Source organism: Mauremys reevesii, linkage group 2 (genome assembly GCF_016161935.1).
Source record: "Mauremys reevesii isolate NIE-2019 linkage group 2, ASM1616193v1, whole genome shotgun sequence".
In the NCBI taxonomy this organism is placed as follows: domain Eukaryota; kingdom Metazoa; phylum Chordata; order Testudines; family Geoemydidae; genus Mauremys; species Mauremys reevesii.
This window is the reverse complement of record NC_052624.1, coordinates 286,005,174-286,030,518: the sequence shown is the minus strand read 5'-3', so window position 1 is coordinate 286,030,518 and position 25,345 is coordinate 286,005,174. Positions and strand designations below refer to the sequence as shown.

Here is a 25,345-nt window from a genome sequence, read left to right as displayed (position 1 = left end):
AGACTCCCATTTATTAGGAATGGCAAATTAACCCCCACCAAACAACCTCCACCTATCCCATTGGGCTCCCTCCCCAGCACTGCCCTCCCTTCCCCCAGGGAGCGCTGCCTCCCCCACAGCCAGCGTGCCCCAGCTGGCTCCCCTTAAAAGCAGACTCTGCAGCCAGCCCACCTGCTAAACCAGTTCCTGCAGGTGGAGCCTGTGAAAGGAGCAGTGCTGGGTGGAGCCGGCCTGGCCCCTGGAAGGTAAGCATGCAGCAGCCCCTGTGCTGCAGGACGTTGAGGGTCTGCCAGCAGGAAGACTTAAGGGGTGATTAGAGGATGTGATCCCCAATGTGGGGATTATCTCACTGGAGCCTTTCTCCCAGGGTCCTGCCTTGCTCCGCCCTCTAATACTCAAGGATGGCAAACGGCCTTAGCGCTTTCTGTTCCCCTGACACCCCTACAGGCCTTGGCTCCCTCGACCGGAACCTCTCTGTCACACGTGTCTGTGGCCCCCCTCCCAGATGTGCATGGAGTTATCTGTATAATGCCCTTCCCCCAAACAAATGGGAAAAATCCCCACAGGAAAACATGGCACCCCTCATGCCTGAATTTCCCCTTCCTGCTCTCCAGTGCACTCCATGAGAGCACGGCTGTCTCCTTTCCCCAGTGCCGCTTTGGAACCGCTGCCAGGCAAAACGAGCCGTCTGCCCAGGGCTCTGCAAAGGGCTGCGTCTTTGTGACGAGGCAGGGCCTTGTCCGTGTGCCATCCAGCTTGTGTCTGCCTGGCCTTAGTGATTGATCCGGGACTTGACTTCCTGGGCTGGTCCTGCTGCCCCTCGTGAGTCGCTATGGGTCACATGGTGGTTGTGGGGACCAGGGTCATTCAGCCAGGCTGTGGCAAGGCTGGATTCCAGATCGCAGCAGCCGGACTCCGTGAGGCACCGGTGTGTTACATTTGCTGCTGGTATTGCTCTGTGGGAAAGAAAATTCCGGCCACGTTCGCCGGGGATTGCAGTGCTGAGCCGTGTGGGGTGGGTGGGGGAAGGAGACGTGGGGGGGTCTCTGGGTGAATGGGGCCCTTGCCTGCTCTGGCCGGGCACCTCGCTTCCCTCTGAGCTTGGCTGGGAGGTGACGCCAGGGGAAGAGAGGCACAGTGCCCGGGGGGCCAAGGCGCGGTGCCTGTCGTGCAGGCCCATCCTCCATGCGTGTTCGGCGGCGTGACAGAGGTGCCCTGACCAGGGCGTGACGTGGCTCCACAGAGCTGCACTGCTGGGGGGGGGCATCTGCTGTGGGTGGAGCCTGCGGTGTGCGCCCTGCTCCCCACTGGGGCTGGGTGGGGGGCACCTTCTTGGGGTGTGTCGGTGTCTCCCCCAGAGCATAGTGGAGTGGGTGGGGAGAAAGACCCAGCAGGGGGGAGGGGGTCTCCTGTTGGTAGGGGGGAGTGAGCCCCTCCAGCATGGGAGGTGGGGGTCTCTTGACGGGGGTTGGGGGGGTGGAGGGACCCCCCCAGCATGGGAGGAGGGGGCTCTCTTGTGGGGGGGGTGAGCCCCCAGCATGGGAAGTGGGGGGGGGGTCTCTTGAAGGGGGTTGGGGGTGTGGAGTGACCCCCCCCAGCATAGGAGATGTGTGTGTGTGTATGTGGGGGGGGGGGGTTGGGCTGCCACACCAGATGGGGGAGGGGCGTCTCCTGGGAGGGGCTGCTGGGGGAGGGGCCTGACACGGACACGCCCCTAGAGGGGTGGGGTCTCCCCTCCCCCGCGGGTGTGACCAGACCCCGCCCTCGGTCAGTCGAGGGGGGCGGGGCTGCGCTTAGCTCAGGCGCATGCGCATTGCAGTGTTTTGGTGCCTCCGCCCAACGGCCGGGCCGAACTGGCGGGGTCACGTGAGGGGGCGGGCAGGGGCGGGGCGGGGAGTCCCCGCCCCTCGCACAGGTGGGGGCGGGGCCAGGCTGTCCCGGAAGCGGCCGAAGCGGCGGCGGCAGCAGCAGAGTCCCCGCAGCCGAGCTGGAGCGGGCAGGTACCGCCGCCGGGGGGCCCGATACCCGCCAGGGCCGGGGCGAGAACCCAGGCGTCCGGGCTCCCAGCTCCCCCCCCCCGCTCTACTCCCTAGAGCCCACCCCCCTCCCAGAGCCGGGGCGAGAACCCAGGCGTCCGGGCTCCCAGCCCCCGGTCTACCCCCTAGAGCCCCTTCCCTCCCAGAGCCGGGGAGAGAACCCAGGCGTCCGGGCTCCTACCCCCCCCACCCCCCGCGCTCGACCCACGAGAGCCGGGGCGAGAACCCAGGCGTCCGGGCTCCCAGCCCCCCCCCCCGCTCTACCCACTAGAGCCGGGGCGAGAACCCAGGCGTCCGGGCTCCCAGCCCCCCCCCGCGCTCTACCCACTAGAGCCGGGGAGAGAACCCAGGCGTCCGGGCTCCCTGCTGCCATCCTTGGTCTGGCAGCCTGTGACCTGCTGTCTCCTCCTGGCTCTGGGGAGCAGTGCCAGGCTCGCTTGTCACTGAGCATCCTGGCTGTGGGATGGGGCTTTTGGGAATGCCCCCAGCACTTCAGCTCCTGGGCTGTGGTCCTAGTTTGGGGTCTGGGGCTTTGGCCTTAGGGAAATGGTGCTGTGTTGCAGGACTGGGCTAGAGAGAACCCAGATCGGTTCACACATGCACCAAACAGGGAGCAAGAGCAAAACTTACCAAGGGTGCGGGGGGAGGGTTTCTGTGCTGGATGTCTGTGGCTTCTGTCTTGCTGGGCTTTCCTCCCCACACAGGCTGTCCTCAAAGCTCTGCTTCAGCAGTGCAGCAGCAGGCCCCATGGGCTGGGCTCCTTTCACTGCCTGCTTGTTCCTAGCTCAGTGCCCCCTGTATGGGACTGCTGAGTGCTTTAGGCAATGCTTTCTAGCTGGCTGACAGGGAATGATCCTCCTTTGCCATTCAGGAGCCTGTAGTTATTAATGGGGTGGTTAGCCAGTTGCATCTTTAAAAATGTAGGTTTATGATAGGAAACCATTTTCATAAGTGGCTTATCCTGAAATAAATCCCCAGGAAATTACTTCTCCATACCAAGCTGCTGGTGGCGAATGCTTATTGCTGCTCCTGTTAATTGCATGGTAGCTGTCAACTAGAGAAGCTACAGCTTCAGACATCTGTCTACTCCCAGCTATGTGGGTTATTCGCACTGTAAGTTCTTTGATGCTGGGGCTGTGTCTGCATCTGTGCAGTCCTGTATTAATGATTGTCACTCCAGTCAGGTGACCGCAAGGTGACTGGTCTCTGACAGTCTGGCTGATAGCTAGGTCGGAAGGCTGGTTTAGCCTTAAAAACAACAAGGAGTCCGGTGGCACCTTAAAGGCTAACAGATTTATTTGGGCATAAGCTTTTGTGGGTAAAAAACCCGCTTCTTCAGATGCATGGAGTGAATTACAGATGCAGGCATTATATACTGACACCTGAAGAGAAGGGAGTTACCTCACAAGTGGAGAACCAGTGGTTTAGCCTTAGATATTTGTACTGAGCCTATTAATTGTCCTATGGCTAGCTGTGTGGCATGCAACTTCTGAAATGACAAAGCTTGTCAGAGTCCATGCAGCTAGTCTAGTTCCTGTTTGCATGCACTTCAGGAGGTGTTGGGAGCACTGGTCTGTTTCTCCTCTCTCACCTGTATCTGTGTCCCCAATGACCTGCAGTTTTCTCTTGATACAGAACTGAAATCCCAGCACCAGAGATGCAGCTTTGTCCAGCTGCCCGAGCCTTGTAACTATGCACAGCTGCCCTCTGGCTTGCAGGTTGCCAGACCTAGTCTGGTGCACTGAGTCTCGAAGGCTTTAGCACCATGGCTTCATGCTGGGCTGGACTTTCTCTTTGTTCCATTTTTCTTAAGACTCGAACGCTCTTGCATGAGTACCAGCTTTGTGCTGTATCAGGAACATCCGGATTCTTCCCTGCAGCAGGGACTCTGCAGCATTTTTGTGCTCCTTTTAGATCCATTCCTCTGCCTTCACCAGCATGGGTTGCAGTGGCCAGATTCCTACCTCCTGAGCAGTGTTTAGTCTGATGCTCCTCAGGAAACGGGTGAATGAGTGCTGGCTCCAGCTCCGGTACCCTGCATAGTGGTGTGCACTGTTACTAGAGGCAGATGGAGGAGCCACTCTTGTGAATTAGTGGGTTAGTGAACTGAGCAGAGGGCAAGGTGCTCCGGCTCTGCCACAGACTTGCTGTGAGAACTTGGCTGGGTCACTGCCCCTCTTGGCTACATCTTAAAACAGGCCCAATAACTGGGGACTGTGAGGACTAATAGGTCATGTGTAAACCAAATGCAAAGGCCCTTGTGCGATTTGATTCTTCTGATGACGTGACACATTAACGGATGTAAAACACCCAGTGTGGGGGGTAGGTGTTTGCTTGATGTTACGAAATGCCAAAATAGATAAGTTGCCCTAGGTAGCAAACTAGTGAATGTTAAACTTCCACTTCCTAAACAAGTGAGATTGCAGACACTCCGCTGTGCTGCTGTTTCCTTCATGACCAGATTATCTGCACTGAGATGAGCATCACTATACAGAGGTGGGGAGAGGAATCAATTCTTTAGCATGCCCTGGGGTAGGAGAGAAGCTGTGGGTGCTTTGCTCACTAGAGGTAAACCTGGTAGGACAAGTTTGGTGGTGGTAGGGAAATAGCAAGCCAATGGCTGAGGGAACTGGGGTTATTTAGTCTGCAGAAGAGATGAATGGGGGGCGGGGGGTTTGATAGCAGCCTTCAGCTACCTGAAAGGGGGTTCCAAGAAGGATGGAGCTCAGCTGTTCTCAGTGGTGGTAGATGAACAAGGAGCAATGGTCTCAAGTTGCAGTGGGGGAGGTCTAGGTTGGGTATTAGGAAACACTAGCTCCCTAGAAGGGTGGTGAAGCACTGGAATGGGTTACCTAGGGAGGTAGTGGAATCTCTTTCCTTAGAGGTTTTTAAAGCCCAGCTTGACAAAGCCCTGGCTGGGATGATTTATTTGGTGTTCGTCCTACTTCGAGCAGGGGATTGGACTAGATCTCCTGAGGTCTCTTCCAACCCTGATATTCTATGATTCTATGTTTTAGAAATTCTAACAGTTCCTTGATGATGGTTAAGGAGGCTTCAGAGTGAGCATGGCTGGTATTTTGTTCTGACCTAGTTGAAGAGATGGGATCAAAGCTACAATATGTATTTTTAGAAACAATGAATGTGTGCTGTGGCACCTGTGTGTGTATATATACACCCTGCTACTTTACTATGTACAAAGGCAAGCCTGGACTTTGATTCTACACTTTTATGTATCTTAAACTTGTTTTAAGCATTGCTGTTGGCACTTACCATATACAAGCAGAGCAAATCTGTTCTGTTTAAAAAGGAAGAGATCCAGAAAACTTCCCCTGGACAGGGCCTCTGGGCTGCTGCTGTCCGTCATTTCCATCCTCATGGTTCCATCAGAGGCAGGTCACTTAAATGAGTACAACCTAGGCCCCTTTGAAATGGTCCTGCTTTCTGCAGTCATATTGGTTAGCGAGAGACTCCTTCTGCTAGGGGACAGGCCTGTTATTGCTGGCCAAAAAGAAATGCTGGGACTCTGGAAACCATGGCATAGAAGCAGTTGCTGGATGGGAACACACAGTACTGAATGTTGTAGGTAAACAAATACATGTCAAGTCTGTTGTAAGTCATGTTGTGAAATGTCTCTGTCTTTTCAGGCCTAGAAGAAGGAAGAAGCTGTAGGGAACAGTATTTCACATGTACTCCCGCTGGCCTTGCCCTCTCTAAAGGCTTTTCGTTGGGCGCTATGATCGCATTGGAGGGTGCATTGATTACCCACCATCAGGAAACTGCCAGAGGTTCAGAAACCTGGAGGGATCAGGCAGCTGGAGATCGTTAGCTGCTCACAAGGAACGGAAGAGATTGATGTCTTGCTTCCCTGTGGCTGGACTAATATCCTCTCCTCTGCTTCATGGTGCGAAACGCTCCTGAATTACAAACTTCTAGTCCAAGAGACTCTTAAAACAGAAACTGCTCTCTAGAGGAGCAAAGGCAGACCGTAAAAATAGGTTCCCCAGGCACTTCCCGGTTTGAGAAGGAGCAAGAAGCTGCAAACTACACTCTGTGGGCAGAAAAACTCAAAACGAGGAGCATGATGGAGTCGCGGGTGAAAAGTAAGTGCCAGATTACTCTGCCCACTCTTTTTTGGGGAAGTCAGGCTAAGAAACCTGGATTGCATCTGGTAGATATCTGCACACAAATGAGCCCTTCCAACAAGGGAATTGCACAGTTCCGGTGCCATGCTCCCTGGTAGCTGGCAGGACTCCTCGTTTGTGTGGCTGACAGTGACTGTCTTCTCAGAGGGGAGGGGAAATTCATCTTTTTGGGGACTTATAGTAAAGGGACATAGAGTAATGGAGAGAAGCAAAGGCAATTCCAATGATGTTGGGTTGTTCTGAGCTCTGCTGGTGTGAACAGCTCTGCTCTTTCTTGCTAAGGTGAATAACACATAGCTGGTTTGCTCAAATATCGCACTGCATCTAAAACCAGATAACTGGGCAACTCATGCATGCACCCTGTGTAGGTGGTAATCACTATATTCCAGGCTATCAAACACCTGGGTCTTGATTTTTATCTAGCTTAAGGTATGGTTCTCTTGCTTGGGAATCTGAGGCTGTTCTGAAGTGGAGCTCCTGTCCTTACTATATACTGTTCCTCTTTCATTCCCCCATGCTCAGACTGTGCCCCTTGCTCCAAGAACTGCTATCAGGATACATGGCAGCCAGTCTGCTGAGGGCTGCTTCATGATCTGCTCCCCAGCAGTAACCTCTGACTCTTCCAGAGCCAGGAGATTCATGGCACTTCCTTTAGCTTTTAAATAAGAGCTAACGTTCCAGCTGGGAATGGTATTGAGATGCTCTCAGACTGCAACAGTGGGGCAAGATTACAAAGGTGAGAGAGGTGTGGGGTCTCTTTGGTGGTGGAGGGGAGGCTGGAGCAAGGAGCAGCGGCAGAGGGAATCAGCCCAGATCTTTGTGGACTCGTGAATGATGCGTTTGAGCAGGGTAGCAAAAGAATGGCTGGATGCACAACTATAATTGGCCCATAGGTGGACTGGCCAAGACCATTCACTGTAGTACAAGTGAAAATCAAGTTTCTAACTGCAATGGGTTTCCAGAGCCCCCTGCTCGTGGTGGCAGCTGTCTTGCTGCAAAATGACCTTTGTTGTGACACTCGCATTAATTTTGTGCTCTTAGGTGTTTTTTCACCTTGAATCATTTCCCTCCCTTCCCTCTTCTGGCTTCCCACTGGAAGTCCTATGAGCTAAGATCTCATCTCACCTGTCCCATGGAGGTTAGGGCAAGATTGTTCCTCGTAGCAGGAGTCTGTACCTTGTCCAGTCTCGTTTTAAATGGCCTCCCTGATGGCTCTTCCACCACTTCCCTGGGGAGACTATTCCATAGTCTAATCTGCCTGTCAGGAAGCATTTCTTAATGGGACTAAACTTGACTGCCTGGGCTCCCTTGAGAGCCCGTTAGCGCTGCATCTTAATTGTCTGTGGTCTCCCGAGTGACTCGCAAGCGATATAGCATCAAACTGCAATACAGTATATTGCTCATGGCTCTAAGTTAGTTTTTTGATAGCCTCTGGAGACGTGTGTTTGCTTGGCAGGGCTGGGTGGGGGTGGCAAGTTTCCTTTGCTCTTAACTCTTATATTAGAAATGAATCTTTGGCCTTCTCTATATTGCAAACTGCACCAATTTAACTAAAATCAGTTATTAAATCTCTGAAATTGGGAACACTTTTTTTAGGGGATGCAAATGTGGCTCGTTTTGATTGACTGAAGTCAGTGAAGAAGTGACTTGCTGATTTACTTAAACTCTGGTATTTGTGTAGTTTTAAAAACTATCAGTTTAAGACTTCTCTTGTAGAAAAAGTGCAACTTGTAATATAACCAAGGCCTTACACGCTCCTTTCAAAATCCTGAATGCCACCTGGAATGTTTTTAACAGCATAACGTGCCATTATGTTAATAGCCACTCATGTGGGTTATTCACAACAGGTCTGTCTTGTTGGATGTTTGTTGCTTTGATCCAGCAGTAGATAAATGCCTACTGCTGGCATGCTAGAGCCAAGAGGTGTTGGATATAGGGGAAGAAATGCTTTGACTTGCATTGGGATCTGAAAGATGACCCATATTGTCAACAATCCTTGTTCTTGGGATGCACATACAAACATTCCTTAGGCTCGTTACAGATAGTCGGGACACGCTGACAGTGAGGTACATGGTCCTCTCTAATACCAGTGTTAATTATCCCTGCAGTGGCTTTCAGGGAGTCTAGTGATGTGTCTTTTAGGGACTCCCATTTATTTCAGTGCCTTAACACAAGGCATAACAAGCCTGTCCCTGATGGCCCTACCTGGCCTCACCCTGGGTGTAAGTAGGGTGTGACCCCCGGTGTGCTCTCTGGGTGACATTCCTGTCCTGAGAATCCTGTCCTAACCTGGAGGAACACAGTTTGAAGGGAGGAGACAGAGGACCGATTCCCTTCTGAAGAGGAAAATGTGATCCTGACCATTGGCTAGTGACTCTAGACAAACATGTGGAAATAGAATCTTTCAGCATCAAAAAGAGGAAGCCAAGAGTTGTAGATGGCAACTCTCCTTTCAATGATTTAACATGGCCATTTACCTGTGCTCACAGCTGCTCCTGCTACAGATGCTGACTATAGCCAGAGTGACTCAAATAAAAATCTCCAGCATTATGAGCACACATGCTGTGCCCTTTAATTGTATGCAATTGTAAGACACCCATGTTGTAATATGGGAGTGCAGGATAATGAAAGGTCTAGCTGGCTTGGACTGAAAATTGCTGTAGGACCATAAGACAGTGTTACGATAAACAGCAGTATGTGGAGTTAATGAGGTGTCTGGCTCTGTTTAACTTGACGGCCTTGTTGGTTATCTCAGAATCATAGGACTGCAGTGACTGAAGACAGAGCTGTTACAATCATCTGAGAAATGGGAAAAGCAACATGCACACTCCTACCTCGTTCTCACTTCTCCCAGCGCAGGGACATGTGTTCCCTCCGCCCTGTGGCAGTAGATGGAGTGGGGCATCTGATCTGCTGCTTCAGTGGGGCGTAGACAGGGGCTGTAGCAAAGCTCAGGGAGAGGGCTGTAGACTTGCTATGATCATGCAATACAATGTGCTGACAATAAAATACAGTGATAGGGAGCTGCAGAGACAATGTGTAAAGTTGTCCACAAGAGTCGTTAAAGGAGAACTGGCACCTAAAACCAATTTAAAAGCCTCTGGCAAAGGTCCTCCCAAGAAGTATCAAAGAAACGAAGTCACTGTGAGGTGAGCATTAACGTGCAGATGTGGACTAGAAACTGGCCAAGATACAGAAAGGCTGGACCGCCTGCTTGGCTACTGCTCCCACAAACACGGTTGTACTTTCCCCATCTGTAAGACAGCGTTGTTGTGGAAAACTTACCACACAGTTGATTTTCCCTGTCAGCGTGAAAGCGAAATTCCCTGACGCTGGTCATAAAGCCGCCACCGTATCCTCTTCCATCACACCCTAAGAAGCGGATTGTGGTGCAATGAAGTTTGAGAACCCCTGGACTAGACGATCACGATATTTCCTTCTGGTCTTAATCTATGACACAAGGCTAGGCAAGTGGGACGCCCGGGGGCAGATAGCATTCAGTGTTAACAGAGGGAAGGCAATGCATGCTGGGAAGAATGCTCTGAACGAGTAGAATGTGCTGCTGGGTTCGACCAGAACAATTTCCACTCTGGAGAAAGAGCAGCATGCCCCAGTGGCTGTCCACTTGGCACAAGGCCAGCACGGTTGTGTGGCTAGTTAGAGACTTTGACAGCCAGGATGGTGGCGTTTTTCCAAATCTGGTAGCTATCGGTTTACTCCTTGTATCTCACTAACCCAGCTTCCTTGGTCCACCTGGACAGAACCGTCTAAATCCCATTGTAAGATGTCCTCCCCCTCTTCCTGCTGTGCAGCCCCAGCCCCTGAAATGTGTGGCAGCTGCTGCTGCTACAGGGACAGCTGAGGGCGGTTTCCTCATCGACCGAGGGTAGAGCAAGAATGCCTTTTCTGCTTCAGAGCAGAAGGGCCTGGGGTGCCGACCTGCGCTTTCCTCGGGGCGGCACAAAGATCCTCCCTAAACTCCCTGTTGTTGTGGTGTATTTTCACAAAGCCTCAAGCTGTGTATTTTGAGCACCTCTTTTCACGTGTCTTGAGGTGTCCCATAGGCATCTTCTCAAACAGGCTTCATATGGCTGATTCAGTGTTTAAAACAGTGGTGCCAGTAGTTAGCCATGCCATGGAAGAGGGAATGTTACCTGGTTCTCTGCAGCGAGCAAACCTTGTGTGGTTTCTGTTATCCTAGTCTAGTCATAGCTGATTCACACTGACTTGCTCAGGGAGCAGGATCCAGATAATGTGCTTTCTAGTCCTGCATGCTAAGCTTGGCAAAGGATCTATATGCAAAACTGGGTATGGGGCAGACTTGCTAATCTGGAGACAGTTGGTGCAAGACCAAGAAGCTAGGCAAATGCCTCCTTTTTAGAAACCAGAAGAAATGTCGGTAATAGAAACTGAGTCGAGGCAAAATGTCTCGTGTTTTATTTCTCTGAGAGGCGAGTAAGAGAAGCCGATGGTCAAGGTTGGATGTGGCCAGCTGGTGGGTATTAAATATCTTTGGGTTTGAGCTTCAGAGAGTCATGTTTTGTACCTCGGAGTGAATTGCACTATGGATGGTGCTTAAAGAGAACTGCATGATGGGTCCCAATGTCACTGTAAATGGAGCTTTGAGTGGGTGAGTTTCTAGTGGGGTTCCCCAGGGATCAGTTCTTGGCCCTATGCTACTTAACTTTTTTTTAAATCAATGACCTGGAAGAAAACAAAATAATCACTGGTAAAGATTGCCGATGACCCACATTGTGGGAGTGGTAAATAAAGAGGAGGCCAGGTCACTGGTACAACTGGATGTGGATCGCTTGGTAAGCTGGGCACAAGCAAACAATAGTCATTTGAATATGACTAAATATAACCACCTAGGAACAGAGATTGCAGGCTATACTTACAGGATGGGGCATTCTATCCTGGGAAGCAGTGACTCTGAAAAAGATTTGGGATGGATAGTAGGTAATCGGCTTAACATGGGTTCCCACTGCGATGCTGTGGCCAGAAGGACTAATGCAATCTTGGGATGGACAAAGAGGAATCTCAAGCAGGAGTAGAGGTTATTTTACCTGTGTATTTAGCACTGTTGTGACCACTCCTGGAGTACTGTGTCCAGTTCTGGTGTCAACAATTCAAGAAGGATGTTGATAAACTGGAGAGGGCTCAGAGAAGAGCCATGAGAATGACAAGAAGCTTGTAAAAATGTTCTATAGTGCTAGATTGAACTCCTTTAAGTCTATTTAGCTTAACAGAGCAGGTTAAGGGTGACGTGCTCAGTCTGTAAATACCTACATGGGGCACAAATATTTGATAACAGGCTCTCTTCTCTAGCAGAGGAAGGTCTAACATGATCTAATGGTTAGAATTGAAGCTAGACAAACTCAGTCTGGAATTTTAACAGAGTAATTAACCATTAGACCATCTTCTGTGATCTTCCATTCTAACTGCCCCCCCTCCCCCCCCCAGTGTTTGGGGATTTCATTCCATAGACATTCCTGTCCACTGGCTCTAAAGGGTAGCAGCCATCTGAAATGTTACCTTCCTGTTCTGTGACTGAGCCTGCTGGCTTCATGCAGGATGCTGGCAGGAAGGCTGCTGCTGTACATCTGATCTCATTAACACCGCTGACCTTTCAAAGCCTTCGCCAATGAATAATCTTTGGATTAATTCAGTCTGGTGAGAAATACACTGCACCTCCTCAAACTACCATTAACCTCTTTGGTGCTGAATATCTGCATGCTTCCGGTGCTGTGCGCCAGGGCTGGGGGATGCTGGTCACAAGCTGTAACGGTAGGAACAAGTGTACCTTCTGGGCTGAAGGAGGAATCTCTAGCTGCTGCCCTCTCTCTGAGCCCAATCTTCAGACCATCCTTGGTATGGCTGATTTAACAGGGGCCTGAGGAGTCCCAATGGGACCTTCTGCTATAAATAACTCCCTATAAAAACCCCTCTAGGTAGTGGATTTCTGCTCTCCAAGGCAGAGTGCCGCAGCCTACCTTTCAGCTCCTGAACTGGCTAGTTGGGCATGTTAGTCGTGGGTCTGTTGCCCCTGTGGCTACGGGTGTCCTTCTGTTCTTACCAGCTGCCGGAGCATTGACTTGGACTCCTTTCGCTTCCAGACAGCTGCTAATCAAAGGGGATGTCAGCGGGTTAAGACGTGGGCATCACAGAAGTTAGTGACAGAAAAGTCGTCCTTGATCCCCTCAGCTCATCCCTGGAGAGCCAGTGTAGGCCTCTTTCCTGAGAGCTTCTTGTGCAGCCTGATTCTAACTCCTCCAGCGCTACGGAGGGCTCAACCCTTACAGCCCTGGGAGCTGAAGCTAAGGAGCCCGATAGTGAAGTCGGTATTGGGAAGGGGATTCTCTGAAGGATTTTGTAGCAGGAACTCACAAATGGTGTTTGAAAACTGGAGAGGGTTCAGAGAAGGGCTATGGAACCAATTCCAGGTCTACAAAACCTGTTTTACAGAGAGACTTGGTGTTTGGTCCATTAAGGCTCTGTCTACACTGAGGACTGCATGTGGAAGACCGGCACTGCGTGTGTGGCCACATGCCTCAGGGAAAGGCAGCGGCTGCCTAAAAATAGCAGTGGGAGACGCTGGTTGGGTGCGTCGAGAGCCCGCCCCGTAGGATGTATGCGCTGGGGGTTCGAGTGTGTCAGGAGCTCTGCTCATCCATGCTGAACTGTTCATACTTGTGCGGTGTCTGGACTCTGCACTCGGCTGTCAGCATACGCATCGCCGCCTTCTCAAAAAGCAAAGTTAAACTAAGAGGTGACTGACTGAGGAGCTGGCTGTGTTGAAAGCTGCCATAGGACAAAATGGAGCTGAGAGCTCTGTAGTTGGAGAGAATGTAGGTCACGGAACCACCGGGAGAAGGGGAGCCTCAGCCCTGGCTAACGGGGGCTTAGCTGGGAACTGCCAGAGCGTATCCTGAGATGCTGGGGGTCAATAATTCTCCCGGACCCTGCTCGAGGGAGGGAGGGGTCAGGTGTGGGATTTTTTTAGAAGGGGTGGAGGTGAGTGATTCACCCAGGACTAACTGAAGGTTGGGAGGCAGGTGCTGTGGCAGGAATGCTCCATCGGAGCCATGGTCTCTTATGGGCCAGAGGAGAGGAAGGGTGGGGGGTCCTGGCTTGCCATTCGCTCATGGGAGAACGCACGTGCCTGAGGTAGGGGCAGCAGTGGCTGTTCCCTCTCGTCTAGGGATGGAGATTCCTGTATTGGTGTTGGAAAGCGCGTTTCACGCTTCGTGTGTCTTTCTCAGAACTTGCCGTAACGCTGATGGATGCCGCCACTGATAAGGATCCATTAGTCCAGGAACAGATCTACAATGCTCTGTGCTACTTGGGAGAGAGCGAGCCTGAAGAGATCCTAAACTCTTGTGATGAATATCTGCGGCAGCATGACAAGGTATGGCTTTGCTCTCTGTCTTCAGGGCTGGGATGCAGGACGAATCCCGTCTGGCTGCAGTACTGATCGGGAGATTTGTCACTAACCTGAGCAGATGGCTGGGAGGATGCCTGGGGAGCGTGTGTGCAGGAACTGTGCATAAAGGGATATGGGCTAATAATAATAGGTATATCTCCTACAGTGGGAAGGGACCTCGAAAGGTCATTGAGTCCAGCCCCCTGCCTTCGCTAGCAGGACCAAGTACTGATTTTTGCCCTAGATCCCTAAGTGGCCACCTCAAGGATTGAACTCACAACCCTGGGTTTAGCAGGCCAATGCTCAAACCACTGAGCTAGCCCTCCCCCCACATTACTATCATTGGGACTCTAAAAAGTCTGTCAAAGCTGCTCCCAAGATTCTATTAAAGAAACTAGTCTGAGAAGTAAGGACTGTCGTGTATCAGAAACAGGCAGGAAAGAGTAGGACTAGTCAACTTTTCAGCATGGCCAAAAGCTAACGGGGTGGGGGGGTACCCCAAGGCTCTCTGCTGAGGCCAATGTGTCACATCAGTGGGAGCTGTAGCTAAATGTCTGCTTTGAAAATCCCACTTCTAGCTGTCCTGCAGGTGCATTTAGTCAGCAGGAGGGCCTCTGACCAACGGCACCAAACAGACTAGGCAGAAAGATTTAGGGCCTCTGAATTTGGGGTGCACTGGAGACACCTCCTACAGGCTGAAACCGTTCAAAGGGGGGTGAGCGACTTGCATTTAGTGTTGGAATTGCATGTGGCTCTGTTTTCCTCAGCTGGCTTACCCCTACCGGGTAATAATCCTGAAGGCAATGGAAGCGGTGCTGACGAATAACATTGATTATCTGGACAAAAGCACGGCCAAGATCGTTATCTTTCTGGCATCCAATGAAATGACCAAGTCAAAGGTATGAGCTGGAAGCTATAGCTAGTTCTGTTACAGTAACTCCTCACTTAACGTCGTCCCGGTTAACTTGTTACGTTGCTGATCAATTCGAGGACATGCTCGTTTAAAGTTGTGCAATGCTCCCTTATAACGTCGTTTGGCAGCCGCCTGCTTTGTCCACTGCTTGCAGAAAGAGCAACCCCTTGGAGCTAGCTGGTGGGGGCTTGGAACCAGGGTGGACCAGCAGCCCCCCATCAGCTCCCCTAAATTCCCTAAAAACAATAAGGAGCCGGTGGTACCTTAAAGACTTAACAGATTTATTTGGGCATAAGCTTTCGTGCGTAAAAAAACCACTTCTTCAGATACAGGCATAAACATACTGGCACATGAAGAGAAGGGAGTTACCTTACAAGTGGAGAACCAGTGTTGACAAGGCCATCCCCTCCCTCCGTTGGTGCCGCCTTGTAGAGCGTGAAGCTACATGAACAATGTGTTAACCCTTGAGGACTCAGCCAAGTACTAGTTCATCATTTAGCAGTAAGGCATTCCCTGGGAAATATCCCACCCTCTGACTCCACCACCTCAACCAAGCTTCACAATCAGCATTGCTGTGTACAGTATTCAATTGTTTGTTTTTTAAAGTGTGTGTGTGTGTGTGTGTGTGTGTGTAAATAAAATAAAAACTTTTGTCTGGCAAAAAAAATTTCCCTGGAACCTAAGCCCCCATTTACATTAGTTCTTATGGGGAAATTGGATTCGCTTAACATCATTTCGCTTAAAGTTGCATTTTTCAGGAACAGAACTACAACGTTAAGCGAGGAGTTGCTGTTCTTTTTATCTAACTGGCTCGTTCTGTGATGCTTCCCTCCATTTCTCCTTACAATATTCATCTCTGACTTGGGGTTAGGAGCTGCAGGGATTCGGTCCTCTTCCTTGTTCTTTCCCCTCTCTCCTCCCTGCATCACTTCACTTGCTGCCGCTGCCCTTCTGGATGTGATAGGCTCCTGTGGCATCCCTTTAGCCTTGCTTAAGTGACCACAGGGTAGCTGAGTGGCATCAGGGGCTCTATCCTCAGGAAAAGCCTGGGACTCTGATTGTCCGTCTTCTATTCTTGCCCAGACTTGCACATCTAGGTAGATGTTTAGTTTTGTGTGTGCAGATCTCGACTGGCTGGCTTGCATGCACACTGTAATGAGCATGACAGGCAGCTGCTATTCCAGGGGTGTCATTTAAATGCCCAGGTTGGCATGCGTTCTGCCTGGGGACTGACTCTTTTCCAGTGCCGCCCTCCTCCCCCCAGATCTGCCGTTTTTCCGTATACGTGGTCTGTCCTGTGAACTTGCAGAGTTGGCCAGGCAGCGTGGGAAAGTGCGTATGCTCTCCCTGGATAATAGGCACTATCGTGCGCAGAGCATCTTGCAGGGGTGGTCTGTAACTGTTTGTTTAATGTGGTCTTGTTCTGTTTGACCTAGGAAATCATTTATGATTGGCAGCAGGCAGCAAGCAATGTCCTGGTTGCTGCAGGGAGGCGTTTCATCAACAAAGTGATGGAGGAGGTGCTGACCAAATTTCAGCCGGGGATCCTGCCTCACTATTTCATCATGCAGACTTTTGCAAACCTCTCTGTGTCAAACGGTAGGTTATCTGCATCTAACCTCCTTCTTGGGAAGAGGACGACTGAAGATGGGTGATTCCATGGGCTGGGGGTAAAGGTGGAGAAGAGTTTTTGTGGGAAGAGTTGTTCTGAGAGCACGTCAGCTGGAATAGTCCTGGGATAAACTATGCCACCTCCATGGTGCAGTGAACTTCTGCAAAGACGTTCAATGCAGTTGGCACACTTCCTTGTTAAAAAACAATAAACTGCCGCACTGGATTTCACTCAAAACTGGGTTTTGTACAGTCGCAGGGTTTGGAAAGTCTGTGCTAGGAAGAGGCACTGCAGGTTCAACCCTCTAATCCAAAGGGGGGAATATTGGCTTGTTTGCTAGGCAGTTCCTTACTGTGCCTCTCCTGCCTCCAGATGGCCTGGGGACACCATACCTGGAGCCTGTGGTGGAAGCTTGGCCTGGCTGGCTCGGTTTGTTGTAGTCCATGGTGGCTGAAAGCCAGGCCCTTGGTAAATTAAAGGACAGACAACCCCATTTGAGCTTGAGCCTTCAACCAATTGTTTGCACATCTTGCCCATCTTGACTAATAGCCACTGATGGACCTATCCCCCAGGAACTTATCTAGTTATTTTTTGAACCCTTCTATAGTCTTGGCCTTCACAGTATCCTCTGGCAAGGAGTTCCACAGGTTGACTGTGCGTTGTGTGGGGAAAAAAATACTTTCTTTTGTTTGTGCGTTGTGTTAAAAAGTACTTCAGGGAGGTTTAAAAAAACAGTCAACCTGTAGAACTCTTTGCCAGAGGATGTTGTGAAGGCCAAGAATATAACAGGGTTCAAAAAAACTAGATAAGTTCCTGGAGGATGGGTCCATCAATGGCTTTTAGCCAAGATGGGCAGGGATGGTGTCCCTAGCCTCTGTTTGCCAGAAACTGGGAATGGGCGACGGGATGGATCACTTGAAGATGTCCTGTTCTGTTCATTCCCTCTGGGGCACCTGGCATTGGCCACTGTCGGAAGACAGGACACTGGGATAGATGGACCTTTGGTCTGACCAAGTATGGCAGTTACGTTCTTATCTTCTGGTACAGTGGATCTGGGGGTATGCAGAGCTCTTCCAGGGGGTGGATCAACTCAGCTAGATATTTGCCTAGTTTTACAACAGGCTCTAGAAAAAGCACTAGCAAAGTCAGGACAAACTCAAATTTTATACAGACACTGAACTGTTTATACTGCTCTCTAGACTATACACTGACATGTAAGTGTGATATTTATAGTCCAGTTGATTTTATTTTAATATTAATAGTAAAAAGGAGAGAGTCTGCCATAGTTCAGTACTAGTGTGCTGGGGCACTCTCTTGTATGCTTTGATTCCCCAAGTGAGGTGAAACTTGGGATATGCAAGACAAATCAGCCTCCTGAAAGGGGCACAATAGTCTGGGAAAGCTGAGAGCCACCGTTCTAGTAATCGAATCTCAACCGCAGTTCCCTGATTTCTTATGGGCATGTCCCATAGGCCAGTGTCCAAAGCCTGCTGTTGGGCTACACAGATTCCAGAGCTCCTGCCCATCTGCTGTTATCCAAATCGATCTGCTGGCTAATGAAATGTCTGGCAGTAAGTGACTCTCGGCTGGCCAGATGCCTGCGCCTTGGGGACAGTCTAAGCTGATACAACTCCAGGCACTTGAGGGGATGGTAGCTGCTGGAACTCCATTTATAACTTTGGGGTTGTAGGCTCTGTACCTGAGCTCTTGAAATCGGCAGCTTCCTTTTTATCACCATATTGGCCTCTTTGTGTTTCAGAACTAGCACGCAGACCACATTAGATTGTCAAGGCCGCAGAGTCGGGCTCAAATCAGATGTTAGATGCCAAAGCAAGTTGCTTGCTCAACCTTCATTTGATCAGCTCCACATACACATTCTCAGACAGTCTCTAACGACGTAGTTGCATACTGTTCTTCCACAGGATCCTGGCCTCAGTTCACCTCGCCCCACTGTAACTTTCTCCTTTCTTCCCTTAGTGTTTGGGATGGTGCCTTTCTTAAATTCCATCCTCGGGACCATGCTGCCAATGCTGGGAATGGCCAAACAGGACCACATGAAGTCTGTGTTTTGCTATGGTAAGGTGGCTTGCTCCTTTTTACTGAGGCTGTGGTGGCTTCTGAAGGGTTGTCTTTGGGAGCTGTATCTCCCTTAGCTTTGGCTGTAAAGGAAATCCCCTCATTCTGTGGAGGAAAGACTCAGCCCAAAGGCCGGGAGGGTTGTTTCAGAGCAGACCTGCAGTATTTTAAATGACTTGGCTTTCGGAGATGGCTGCCTCGTGGGTAGGATACTGAGCCTTTCGTTTCTAGGGCACTGGCTTGAATCTAACCCAGGTCTGTTCCTCCCTCTTGCCTGTTCAATGCCCTATAAAATGGGTGAGGAGGGAGCAGTGGGATCTTTGGTCTGGGACGAGGTCTCTGTGTTGCAGAAAATGTAACGGTGGACCGAGGGCAGTGGACAAGGAGTCTGAACTCTCGCCCAATGGGTTTCCGCACTGTCCCCAGCTAGGAAAGGATGTGAGTGGTGGCGGGGTGATGAATTTGGGGTGGGAGGCAAGCCACAGAGGACTAAAATGGCTCTTTGTAGGGGGTGAGGAATGTCCCCTTTTGTCAACTGAGGTGGGAAAACTTGAATGAAAGCTTGACGGATCGATCCTAGTCTCAAAATTGTGGCAATACCACTACTGCATCTTTTCCCCCAAATCTACTTCCAACAGGCCTAGGGACCCTCCTGTTTCTCCCCCATCCCTCAAGGAGCATGAACTAAACTTGTGCCTTTACCTGGTCACAGTTCTGAACAAAGTAATCACTGTGCTGGGATTTTCCGGCACTTCCTTTCTGCCGATTATCTCTGCACCTAAAATGGGCAAAGTACTTTGGAAAACCTAGGTCCTTATTAACTAGAAGCTTCCTGGAGTGAGGGGGCTCGTGCTGTACACTGAGCTCACTGGTCTCAAACCTGCTGTCAGAGGCAGGAGACCAAGGGTTCTTGGCTTTCAGTGACATCTGCCTCTAGAGTGAAATTTACTGAAGATGTACAGAATCAAACATCTCGGGGAGTTTGCCAACAGCCTCTGCTCAGTGACACTCCTTAAACTTTGTGATGTGGCTAGGCCAGAGTGGAAAACGTGAGCCTAGAGCTGGGGTGATGGTGGTTGGGGTGAGGGGGGGTCAGAAGATCTGGGTCTGGCCACCAGGTGAGCTGAGCTCTTCGTGCTTGTGAGCTGTAGCTGATGCCTATGCTGGGTCTCCCTTTTGATGCCAGCTGGAGCCGCCCACGCAGCTGAGAGCAGGCTTTGGGCCTGCGTTCTGTTGGCTGTCTGGTACATTGGGTCAAATTTGAAGTGGTTCTTGGTGTGTCTGGCTGGTGAGTTACTTTTGCATCTTTGTTCAGTTGCTGTGTAACCACCTGCCCCTGTCGGGCTTTACTGGGCTATTGTGTTACTGTCTTACAGCCCAAGACAGAGTCCTGTAGTCATCACAGGAGCCTGGCGGTGACACTGTCGTCTCAAACATCCCAGTAGAGGATGCTCTAAACTTGTGGCTTCCTTTATCAGTTAGCTGAAAAGAGAAGGGCAGGTCTGTGCGAGCACCGTTCTCCTCTCAAAGGCTTTGCCAGATGCAGCAGCTTTGCTCTCAACCCTGCTGGGCGAGCGGCCTCTCTGGCCACTGCAGCATCCTCACCCACTGCTGTCTGAACGCAGGGGCCGTGCTGGGGCAGCTCTGCACTGGGAACAAATGGAATCAGGCAGAACCTCTTGAATGGCCCTCAAGCTGCAGGGGAGAGATTTCTGTGCCCATGCTCTGCAGCACATCTCGTCTTGCTGCTGGAATAACAAAGTGACTGAGTGTGCTCGAATGCAGTAATCAGACTCTCTCTCCGGTGCTGACTAACGCAATCCAGTGGACTCCACTGAAAGTGAATGCTGATGCACTGAACGGTTTGAAGCACAACTTTCATGCATCATTGCAGATTTTCCAAGGAGTTAGAGTAAAGCTTCTGTGAGGAGGAAAAATATTCATAGTTGTGTGTGAAGCGCGTTTAAATATTCCTCGTGTGCCTCACTCGGCCAGTGATCTGGTGCCCGAGTCCGTGCTGGCGATGGCATTGCAGGGTCGCCGTTGCTGGCTAGTCACCCCTGAGTCTGCCAGGAAGAAGTTGGTTCTAATGCAGGCGGCTTGTCTTTGCAGTAGAATGATGCTCTCGTCTAGTGCTGCCAGGCAGCACGGAGTGCTAAATATCTTCAGTGTCTTACAAACCGTGAATGCTCCCCCTCTCTGCAAAGGGGCATTCAGGCTCCCTGTTTCCTCAGGGCAGTGACTGGGCGAAGGTCAGTGAGTTGGCATCAAGGCATGGAGCACCCCTTGGGCGTTCTTGATTCCCAGTCCTTTGTTGTACACAAGGGGCTGGGGGCTCCCAGGGGCTGGGGGCTCTGACCTGGTCCAGCAAAGCACTTAAGCAGGTGCTTGATTTTAAGCCTGTGCTTGCCCCATTGACTGGCTTAGTGGGACTACTTTGATTCATGGTGTATACTCTACCATAGCACCTTAATCAGGGCTGAGGACTGCCAGGTGCTGTAGAAACAGAACAGAAATGGCCCCTGCCCCAAAGAGCGTAAATGGGAGTACATCTGGTGTCTTACCCTTCCATCTTGGCCTGGATCCAAGGAGACAGTACTGGCCTGCATGGCATGCAGAGGCCTCTGCACCAGAGGCCTAACCCTTGTCACGGTTTTTGTAGCCATTGAGGCAGAGTAGGGCGACGTAGCTTCGTGGATATTTATGGAGAGCTCCTCCCAAGCATGAGGGGCAGCATGGGAGAAAGGGCTTTGCCATGGGTCAGGGCTGGAAGGCCCAGCACACTGAGGGGGCTGATGCCTAGAAATGGAGCTAAAAGCTAAACAACTGGGAACCAACAGTCAGGTGACTAGTTGGAAGAGACTTGGGATTGCTAATGTCCAAGGGTAGCTGGTTGTGGGTGCCCTCCCTGCCAATCGCCTGGTGAGTAGTGATGGGAAGGCGGCTGTAGCTGTGTGAAGTACAGCTGCATCTTCCTATCTTCATCGTGCTAAAGCCCACCCAGCTGTTACAATGGCTGCAGATCCCTGCATGCAGCTTGGGGCGGAACAAGACCTGGCAGCTGCTGGCAGCCCATGAATGCCCCACCCCCGCGAGGTCCCTCCAGCTGAGACAACTTCCTCAGCCAGGATCCTTCAAATGCCATTTTCCTGAATCCCAGAAAAAGCACAACCAGTTTGTCCATGACAGAGACTGGGCATCACTTCCCCTAGTGAACCAGGCCTCACTCTTTGCATGTCCATTTCCAGCTCTCCTCTGGCAGGTCAGCGTTGCACAGTAAACCCGGGTCTCTGGCTTGTGGACTTCACTTGGGCATCCGCGCTGCACTGTAAACCTGGGCTTGCGATTGTTGGAGCGGGGGCTCCCAGCCATGCGTACGTGTCCGTGCTGCGCTATGCAGCCCTTCTGCCTTGGGGCTGTGGCTTGAGCTCCGTTCACACTGCAGTAGGACAGGGCTTGGCCCAGCGTCACAGTGGCTCTGGCTCCCAGCAGGGTCCTAGGACTCTGGTCCTGAGCGCTTGCTGACCTGAGTCAGACGGATTTGTGAGTGGATGGCAGAGGGGCTTGGGCTCAAAGGGCAGTGTAGACGTACCCGTGTGCCAGGGCACGCTGGCTCTGTGGACCTTTAGAAAAGGAAACTTTCAGGTAAGCGCAGCTCAATTTTCCTGTGCTGCAGCATGCCGGGGCCTCAGCTGTGTTACAGGGACTCTGGCAGCAGCGTGCCCCAGGGTGGGAAGATGGTGAATTTGGGGTGTTCGTAGTGGTGGTGGGTGTGTAAAAGGATATGAAGGCAGAAGTGCAAGCCCTCAGAATTCACCACTCTTCACATTGGCACTGATTAAAACGCCCGAACGGTGCCCATTTAGCAGAAGTCTCCTCCGCTGCAGTGCCCAGGGAAGCTGGAGGGCAGCCAAAGTGAGGAACAGGAAGGGCAGCTCTGCACCCGCTCCTGGAAATCCCATGTGAAGAGTCTGGGCCCTTCTCTGTGCTAACCTGAAATGTCCCGATTTTTCCTGAAAATAGGAAGGCAGGACTTGAACTACATGGCTGGCCCAAGGAGTAAACCAACGGTTCTCCAACTTTTGTACTGGTGACCCCTTTCACACAGCAAGCCTCTGAGTGTGACCGCCCCCCCAATAAATTAAAAATACTTTTTTTAAAAAATATATTTTACACCATTATAAATGCTGGAGGTGAAGTGAGATGTGGGGTGGAGGCTGACAGCTCACAACCCCCCCCCATGTAAATAACCTCGCAACCCCCTGAGAGGTCCCAGCCCCCAGTTTGAGAACCCCGGGAGTAAACGAATCAGCTGGGTGAGATCCTGTGCCGGCCTGGCCACTGCATCTTAAAGGAAGGAGGCGGTTGTGGGCCACGGCTACTGTAGTAGCCAGTCAGTCTAGCTAGAGTGGTTAATTTAATGTTTAAAAACAACCCCCCTCTTTTCCGTCCTGTCTTTCCCGTCCTAGACCAGGGTATGCTTCTCCCACGCTGCCACCTGCCTTGTGTGCATGCTCTCCTTTCTTCTCTGCCCACCCCTTGTGTATTTGGGTAGGAAACTATACCAGACACCTACTGGTCAGACCTATTCATTAGTCAAAGACTGATACAAAAGATGAGGAGGATCCACTCTGCAGGGGAACCCTCTGGGTTGGGTTCTGCACAGAGCCTGAACATCAGGTCTCCTCTTTGCTTTCCAAATGGACTAAGTTGAGACATCGGCCCCACTTCGGACTCTAAATGGCAGTTGTCAGGAGCCATTGCACCAAAATGGGGACTAAAGGTCTTAAATACAGGCCTTAAAGCACAGGAGCAGCCCAGTAAAAGCATCCTGTCGACTTGTGACAGGTGCAGACCTCTCCTACAGGCTACACCTTCAGTGCTGGAGGTCTGGTGTTTCTGCTAATAAAGTGTTAAAGGGGAATTGCTCATGCACCAGGATGCTGGATGTTGCTCAAACAGCAGCATCTCAGACCTCAGTCGAAAGCCTGCTGTTAACTTTAACTGTGTGTGTGAGAGAGTAAATCTGTGTCTTGTAGCTCTGCAGCATTTCAGTGAGAGCATCCAGGAATACCTGGCGAACTTGGATAAAGCGCCTGACCCCACTGTAAGGAAAGACACCTTCTCCAATGAGATCTTCAATGCCTACGATGTGCTCTTCAACGTCTGGCTGCAGAGCCGGGAGGCCAAGGTGCGGCTGTGCCGTTTGGTAGCTTGGTGTGGCTATGGCCCTGAGCAGTTGCGTGGCAGTGGGTTTCTCCCTTCCCCCTAAATCTCCACTGTCAGACTGGACCTGCCACTGCCCATGCAGGGGTCTGTAGTCTGCCTTTCTCCACCATCCCACCCTAAAGACGCTGGTCTGCTGGCTGAAGAGGCGCCCGTCTTGCTCTCTAACGCCATGCCAGTGTTTGCCCTCTGGGACAGCTGTAGTTGTCACTCTGTCCCTAAGTTACCCAGCTTGGAGTGGGAGAGTCTTGTGTGCACCCCTTGCTAGCGTCAGGGTGTCAGCTGAGCCTAAGGGAGAGGAGGCAACATCCAAATCCTGTCCGGGAAGAAACTGGGCATGCTCCATCTAGCTGGATGTGGGCGTGCTCCCTCAGCACCTGATGCCAATGGCTCCTTTGACTGCACAGTGAGATCCAGCTCCCCTTGCCCTTGGGTTGGTGGAGCAGTGTGGGCAAACGTACGCTGCCGCTGCACCTTTCACTGGGTCCTTGGAGCAGGCTCGGTCCGTGTGGTGGCTAGTCTGAGACCATCTCCCGGCGCCAGAGGAGCACAAACCAACCCCTCTGACAGTCGTGCTGCTGTGGGGGCAGTGTTGGAGCCAGCCTAGCAGCTGGGCTCGGGCTGGCTGGGAGGTCTGACTCTTGCAGGTTGTTTCTGTCCCTGCAGCTGAGACTCGCCGTCGTGAAGGCTCTTGGGCCCATGAGTCACCTGATGCCCAGCGAAAAACTTGAGGAGCAGCTCCCGAGACTGGTGCCGGGAATTCTCGCGCTCTACAAGAAGCACGTGGAGGCCTTTTATGTGAGCAAGGTAAACGGCTCAGCACGCTGCTCCCGTGGGACTGAGGGGCACCCTCTTGTGTGTCCCCACAGCTACCTGTAATCCATGTATGTGTGCTCCTTGGATCATTGCCCAGGGGGCTCCCAGGGGGTGGGACAGGAGAACAGACTGGCCGTGCACATGCTCAGTACAAGCCGGGTGCCCCTCGAGGACCCACAGTCCTGTTGCTTCCTTTCCTGCTAGGCCCTTCTAGTCTGCCCAGCACATCTGACTGAGCTCCAGGCTTTGGCAGCAAAGGAGCAGTTCGAAGGCTCCCCTTCGTACCACAGGCCGGGTCACATGCCCGGACCCATGTGGTGGGCCCAGCACGGTTACAAATCCTGCCTTGTCTAAACACTCTGGCTTGGCTGGAATCACGCTAGGGTTGGCACCACTGAGGCTGGTCAGTGTGGTATTGGCAGGTTGATACCTCTTCCACAAGGGCTGAACCTGCCATTGGCCAGAGCCCGGCTACTGCTACCATGTGCCTCTTTGTCAGGGAGGGGCAAACTTATTGCTACTGAACCAGAGTATAGCAACCTCTCTGGTGGATTGGGAGTCCACTCCAGATGGCCTGGCAGGTGACCTCTCTACCACTCCCTCTGCCCCATGTCCTGCTCTGGTGCTGGGACCACTGTATTTCCTTCTGTCCTGGACTCCTCTTGCTCTGCTCGTTCTTGGCTCCCGCTGCCTGTAAGGGGAGGACGTCCAGTCGAGCCCCCCCAAGACAGAGTGCTGTTAGCAGAGAAGCGATGGCCGGGTTGGTAGTCTGCCAACGTACATGGCTGGCTGCAGCAGCCAGTGTGCCGAGGCGCTGCTCTGTGGCTGGCTGCAGCAGGAGAATGGGGGAAGATGGATGAGTTCCAGAAACCTCCTTGGTGCTTTACCCACAGCAGCTGGATAATGATTGCACTTGTTTTTCTACTACAGCCCTGTCCCCTTAGCTCAGCGCGCACTGGGATAGTGTCTCCTGGGTTCGGATCCCGGTCATGGAGTCTCTCTGCTCCCTGATCACCAAGTCGTTACCCTTTCATTTCCAGTGGGGCGGCGGTTCCTTTTCCTCGTGCTAATCGCAGCATTCCAATGTCTCTTTCTGAGCAG

The 25,345-nt window shown here is 51.6% G+C and overlaps 1 protein-coding gene across 4 annotated transcripts in view; it reads left to right on the top strand.

Annotated features, from left to right (window-relative positions):
* Positions 1–207: 207 nt before the first annotated feature.
* Positions 208–25,345, top strand: part of MROH1 (maestro heat like repeat family member 1) — a 104,493-nt gene continuing 79,355 nt past the window's right edge. For 2 of the 4 annotated variants that reach the window (XM_039525441.1, XM_039525438.1), the window contains exons 1-8: positions 1,871–2,000; positions 5,681–6,136; positions 13,441–13,586; positions 14,369–14,500; positions 15,951–16,113; positions 18,104–18,202; positions 23,242–23,393; positions 24,095–24,235. In XM_039525441.1, the coding sequence (XP_039381375.1) occupies positions 6,115–6,136; positions 13,441–13,586; positions 14,369–14,500; positions 15,951–16,113; positions 18,104–18,202; positions 23,242–23,393; positions 24,095–24,235 (855 nt within the window). In that variant the 5' untranslated portion in view covers positions 1,871–2,000; positions 5,681–6,114. Of the gene's footprint in view, positions 246–1,870; positions 2,001–5,680; positions 6,137–13,440; positions 13,587–14,368; positions 14,501–15,950; positions 16,114–18,103; positions 18,203–23,241; positions 23,394–24,094; positions 24,236–25,345 lie in introns of those variants that run through there. The other 2 variants (XM_039525439.1, XM_039525440.1) reach the window with 2 other exon arrangements.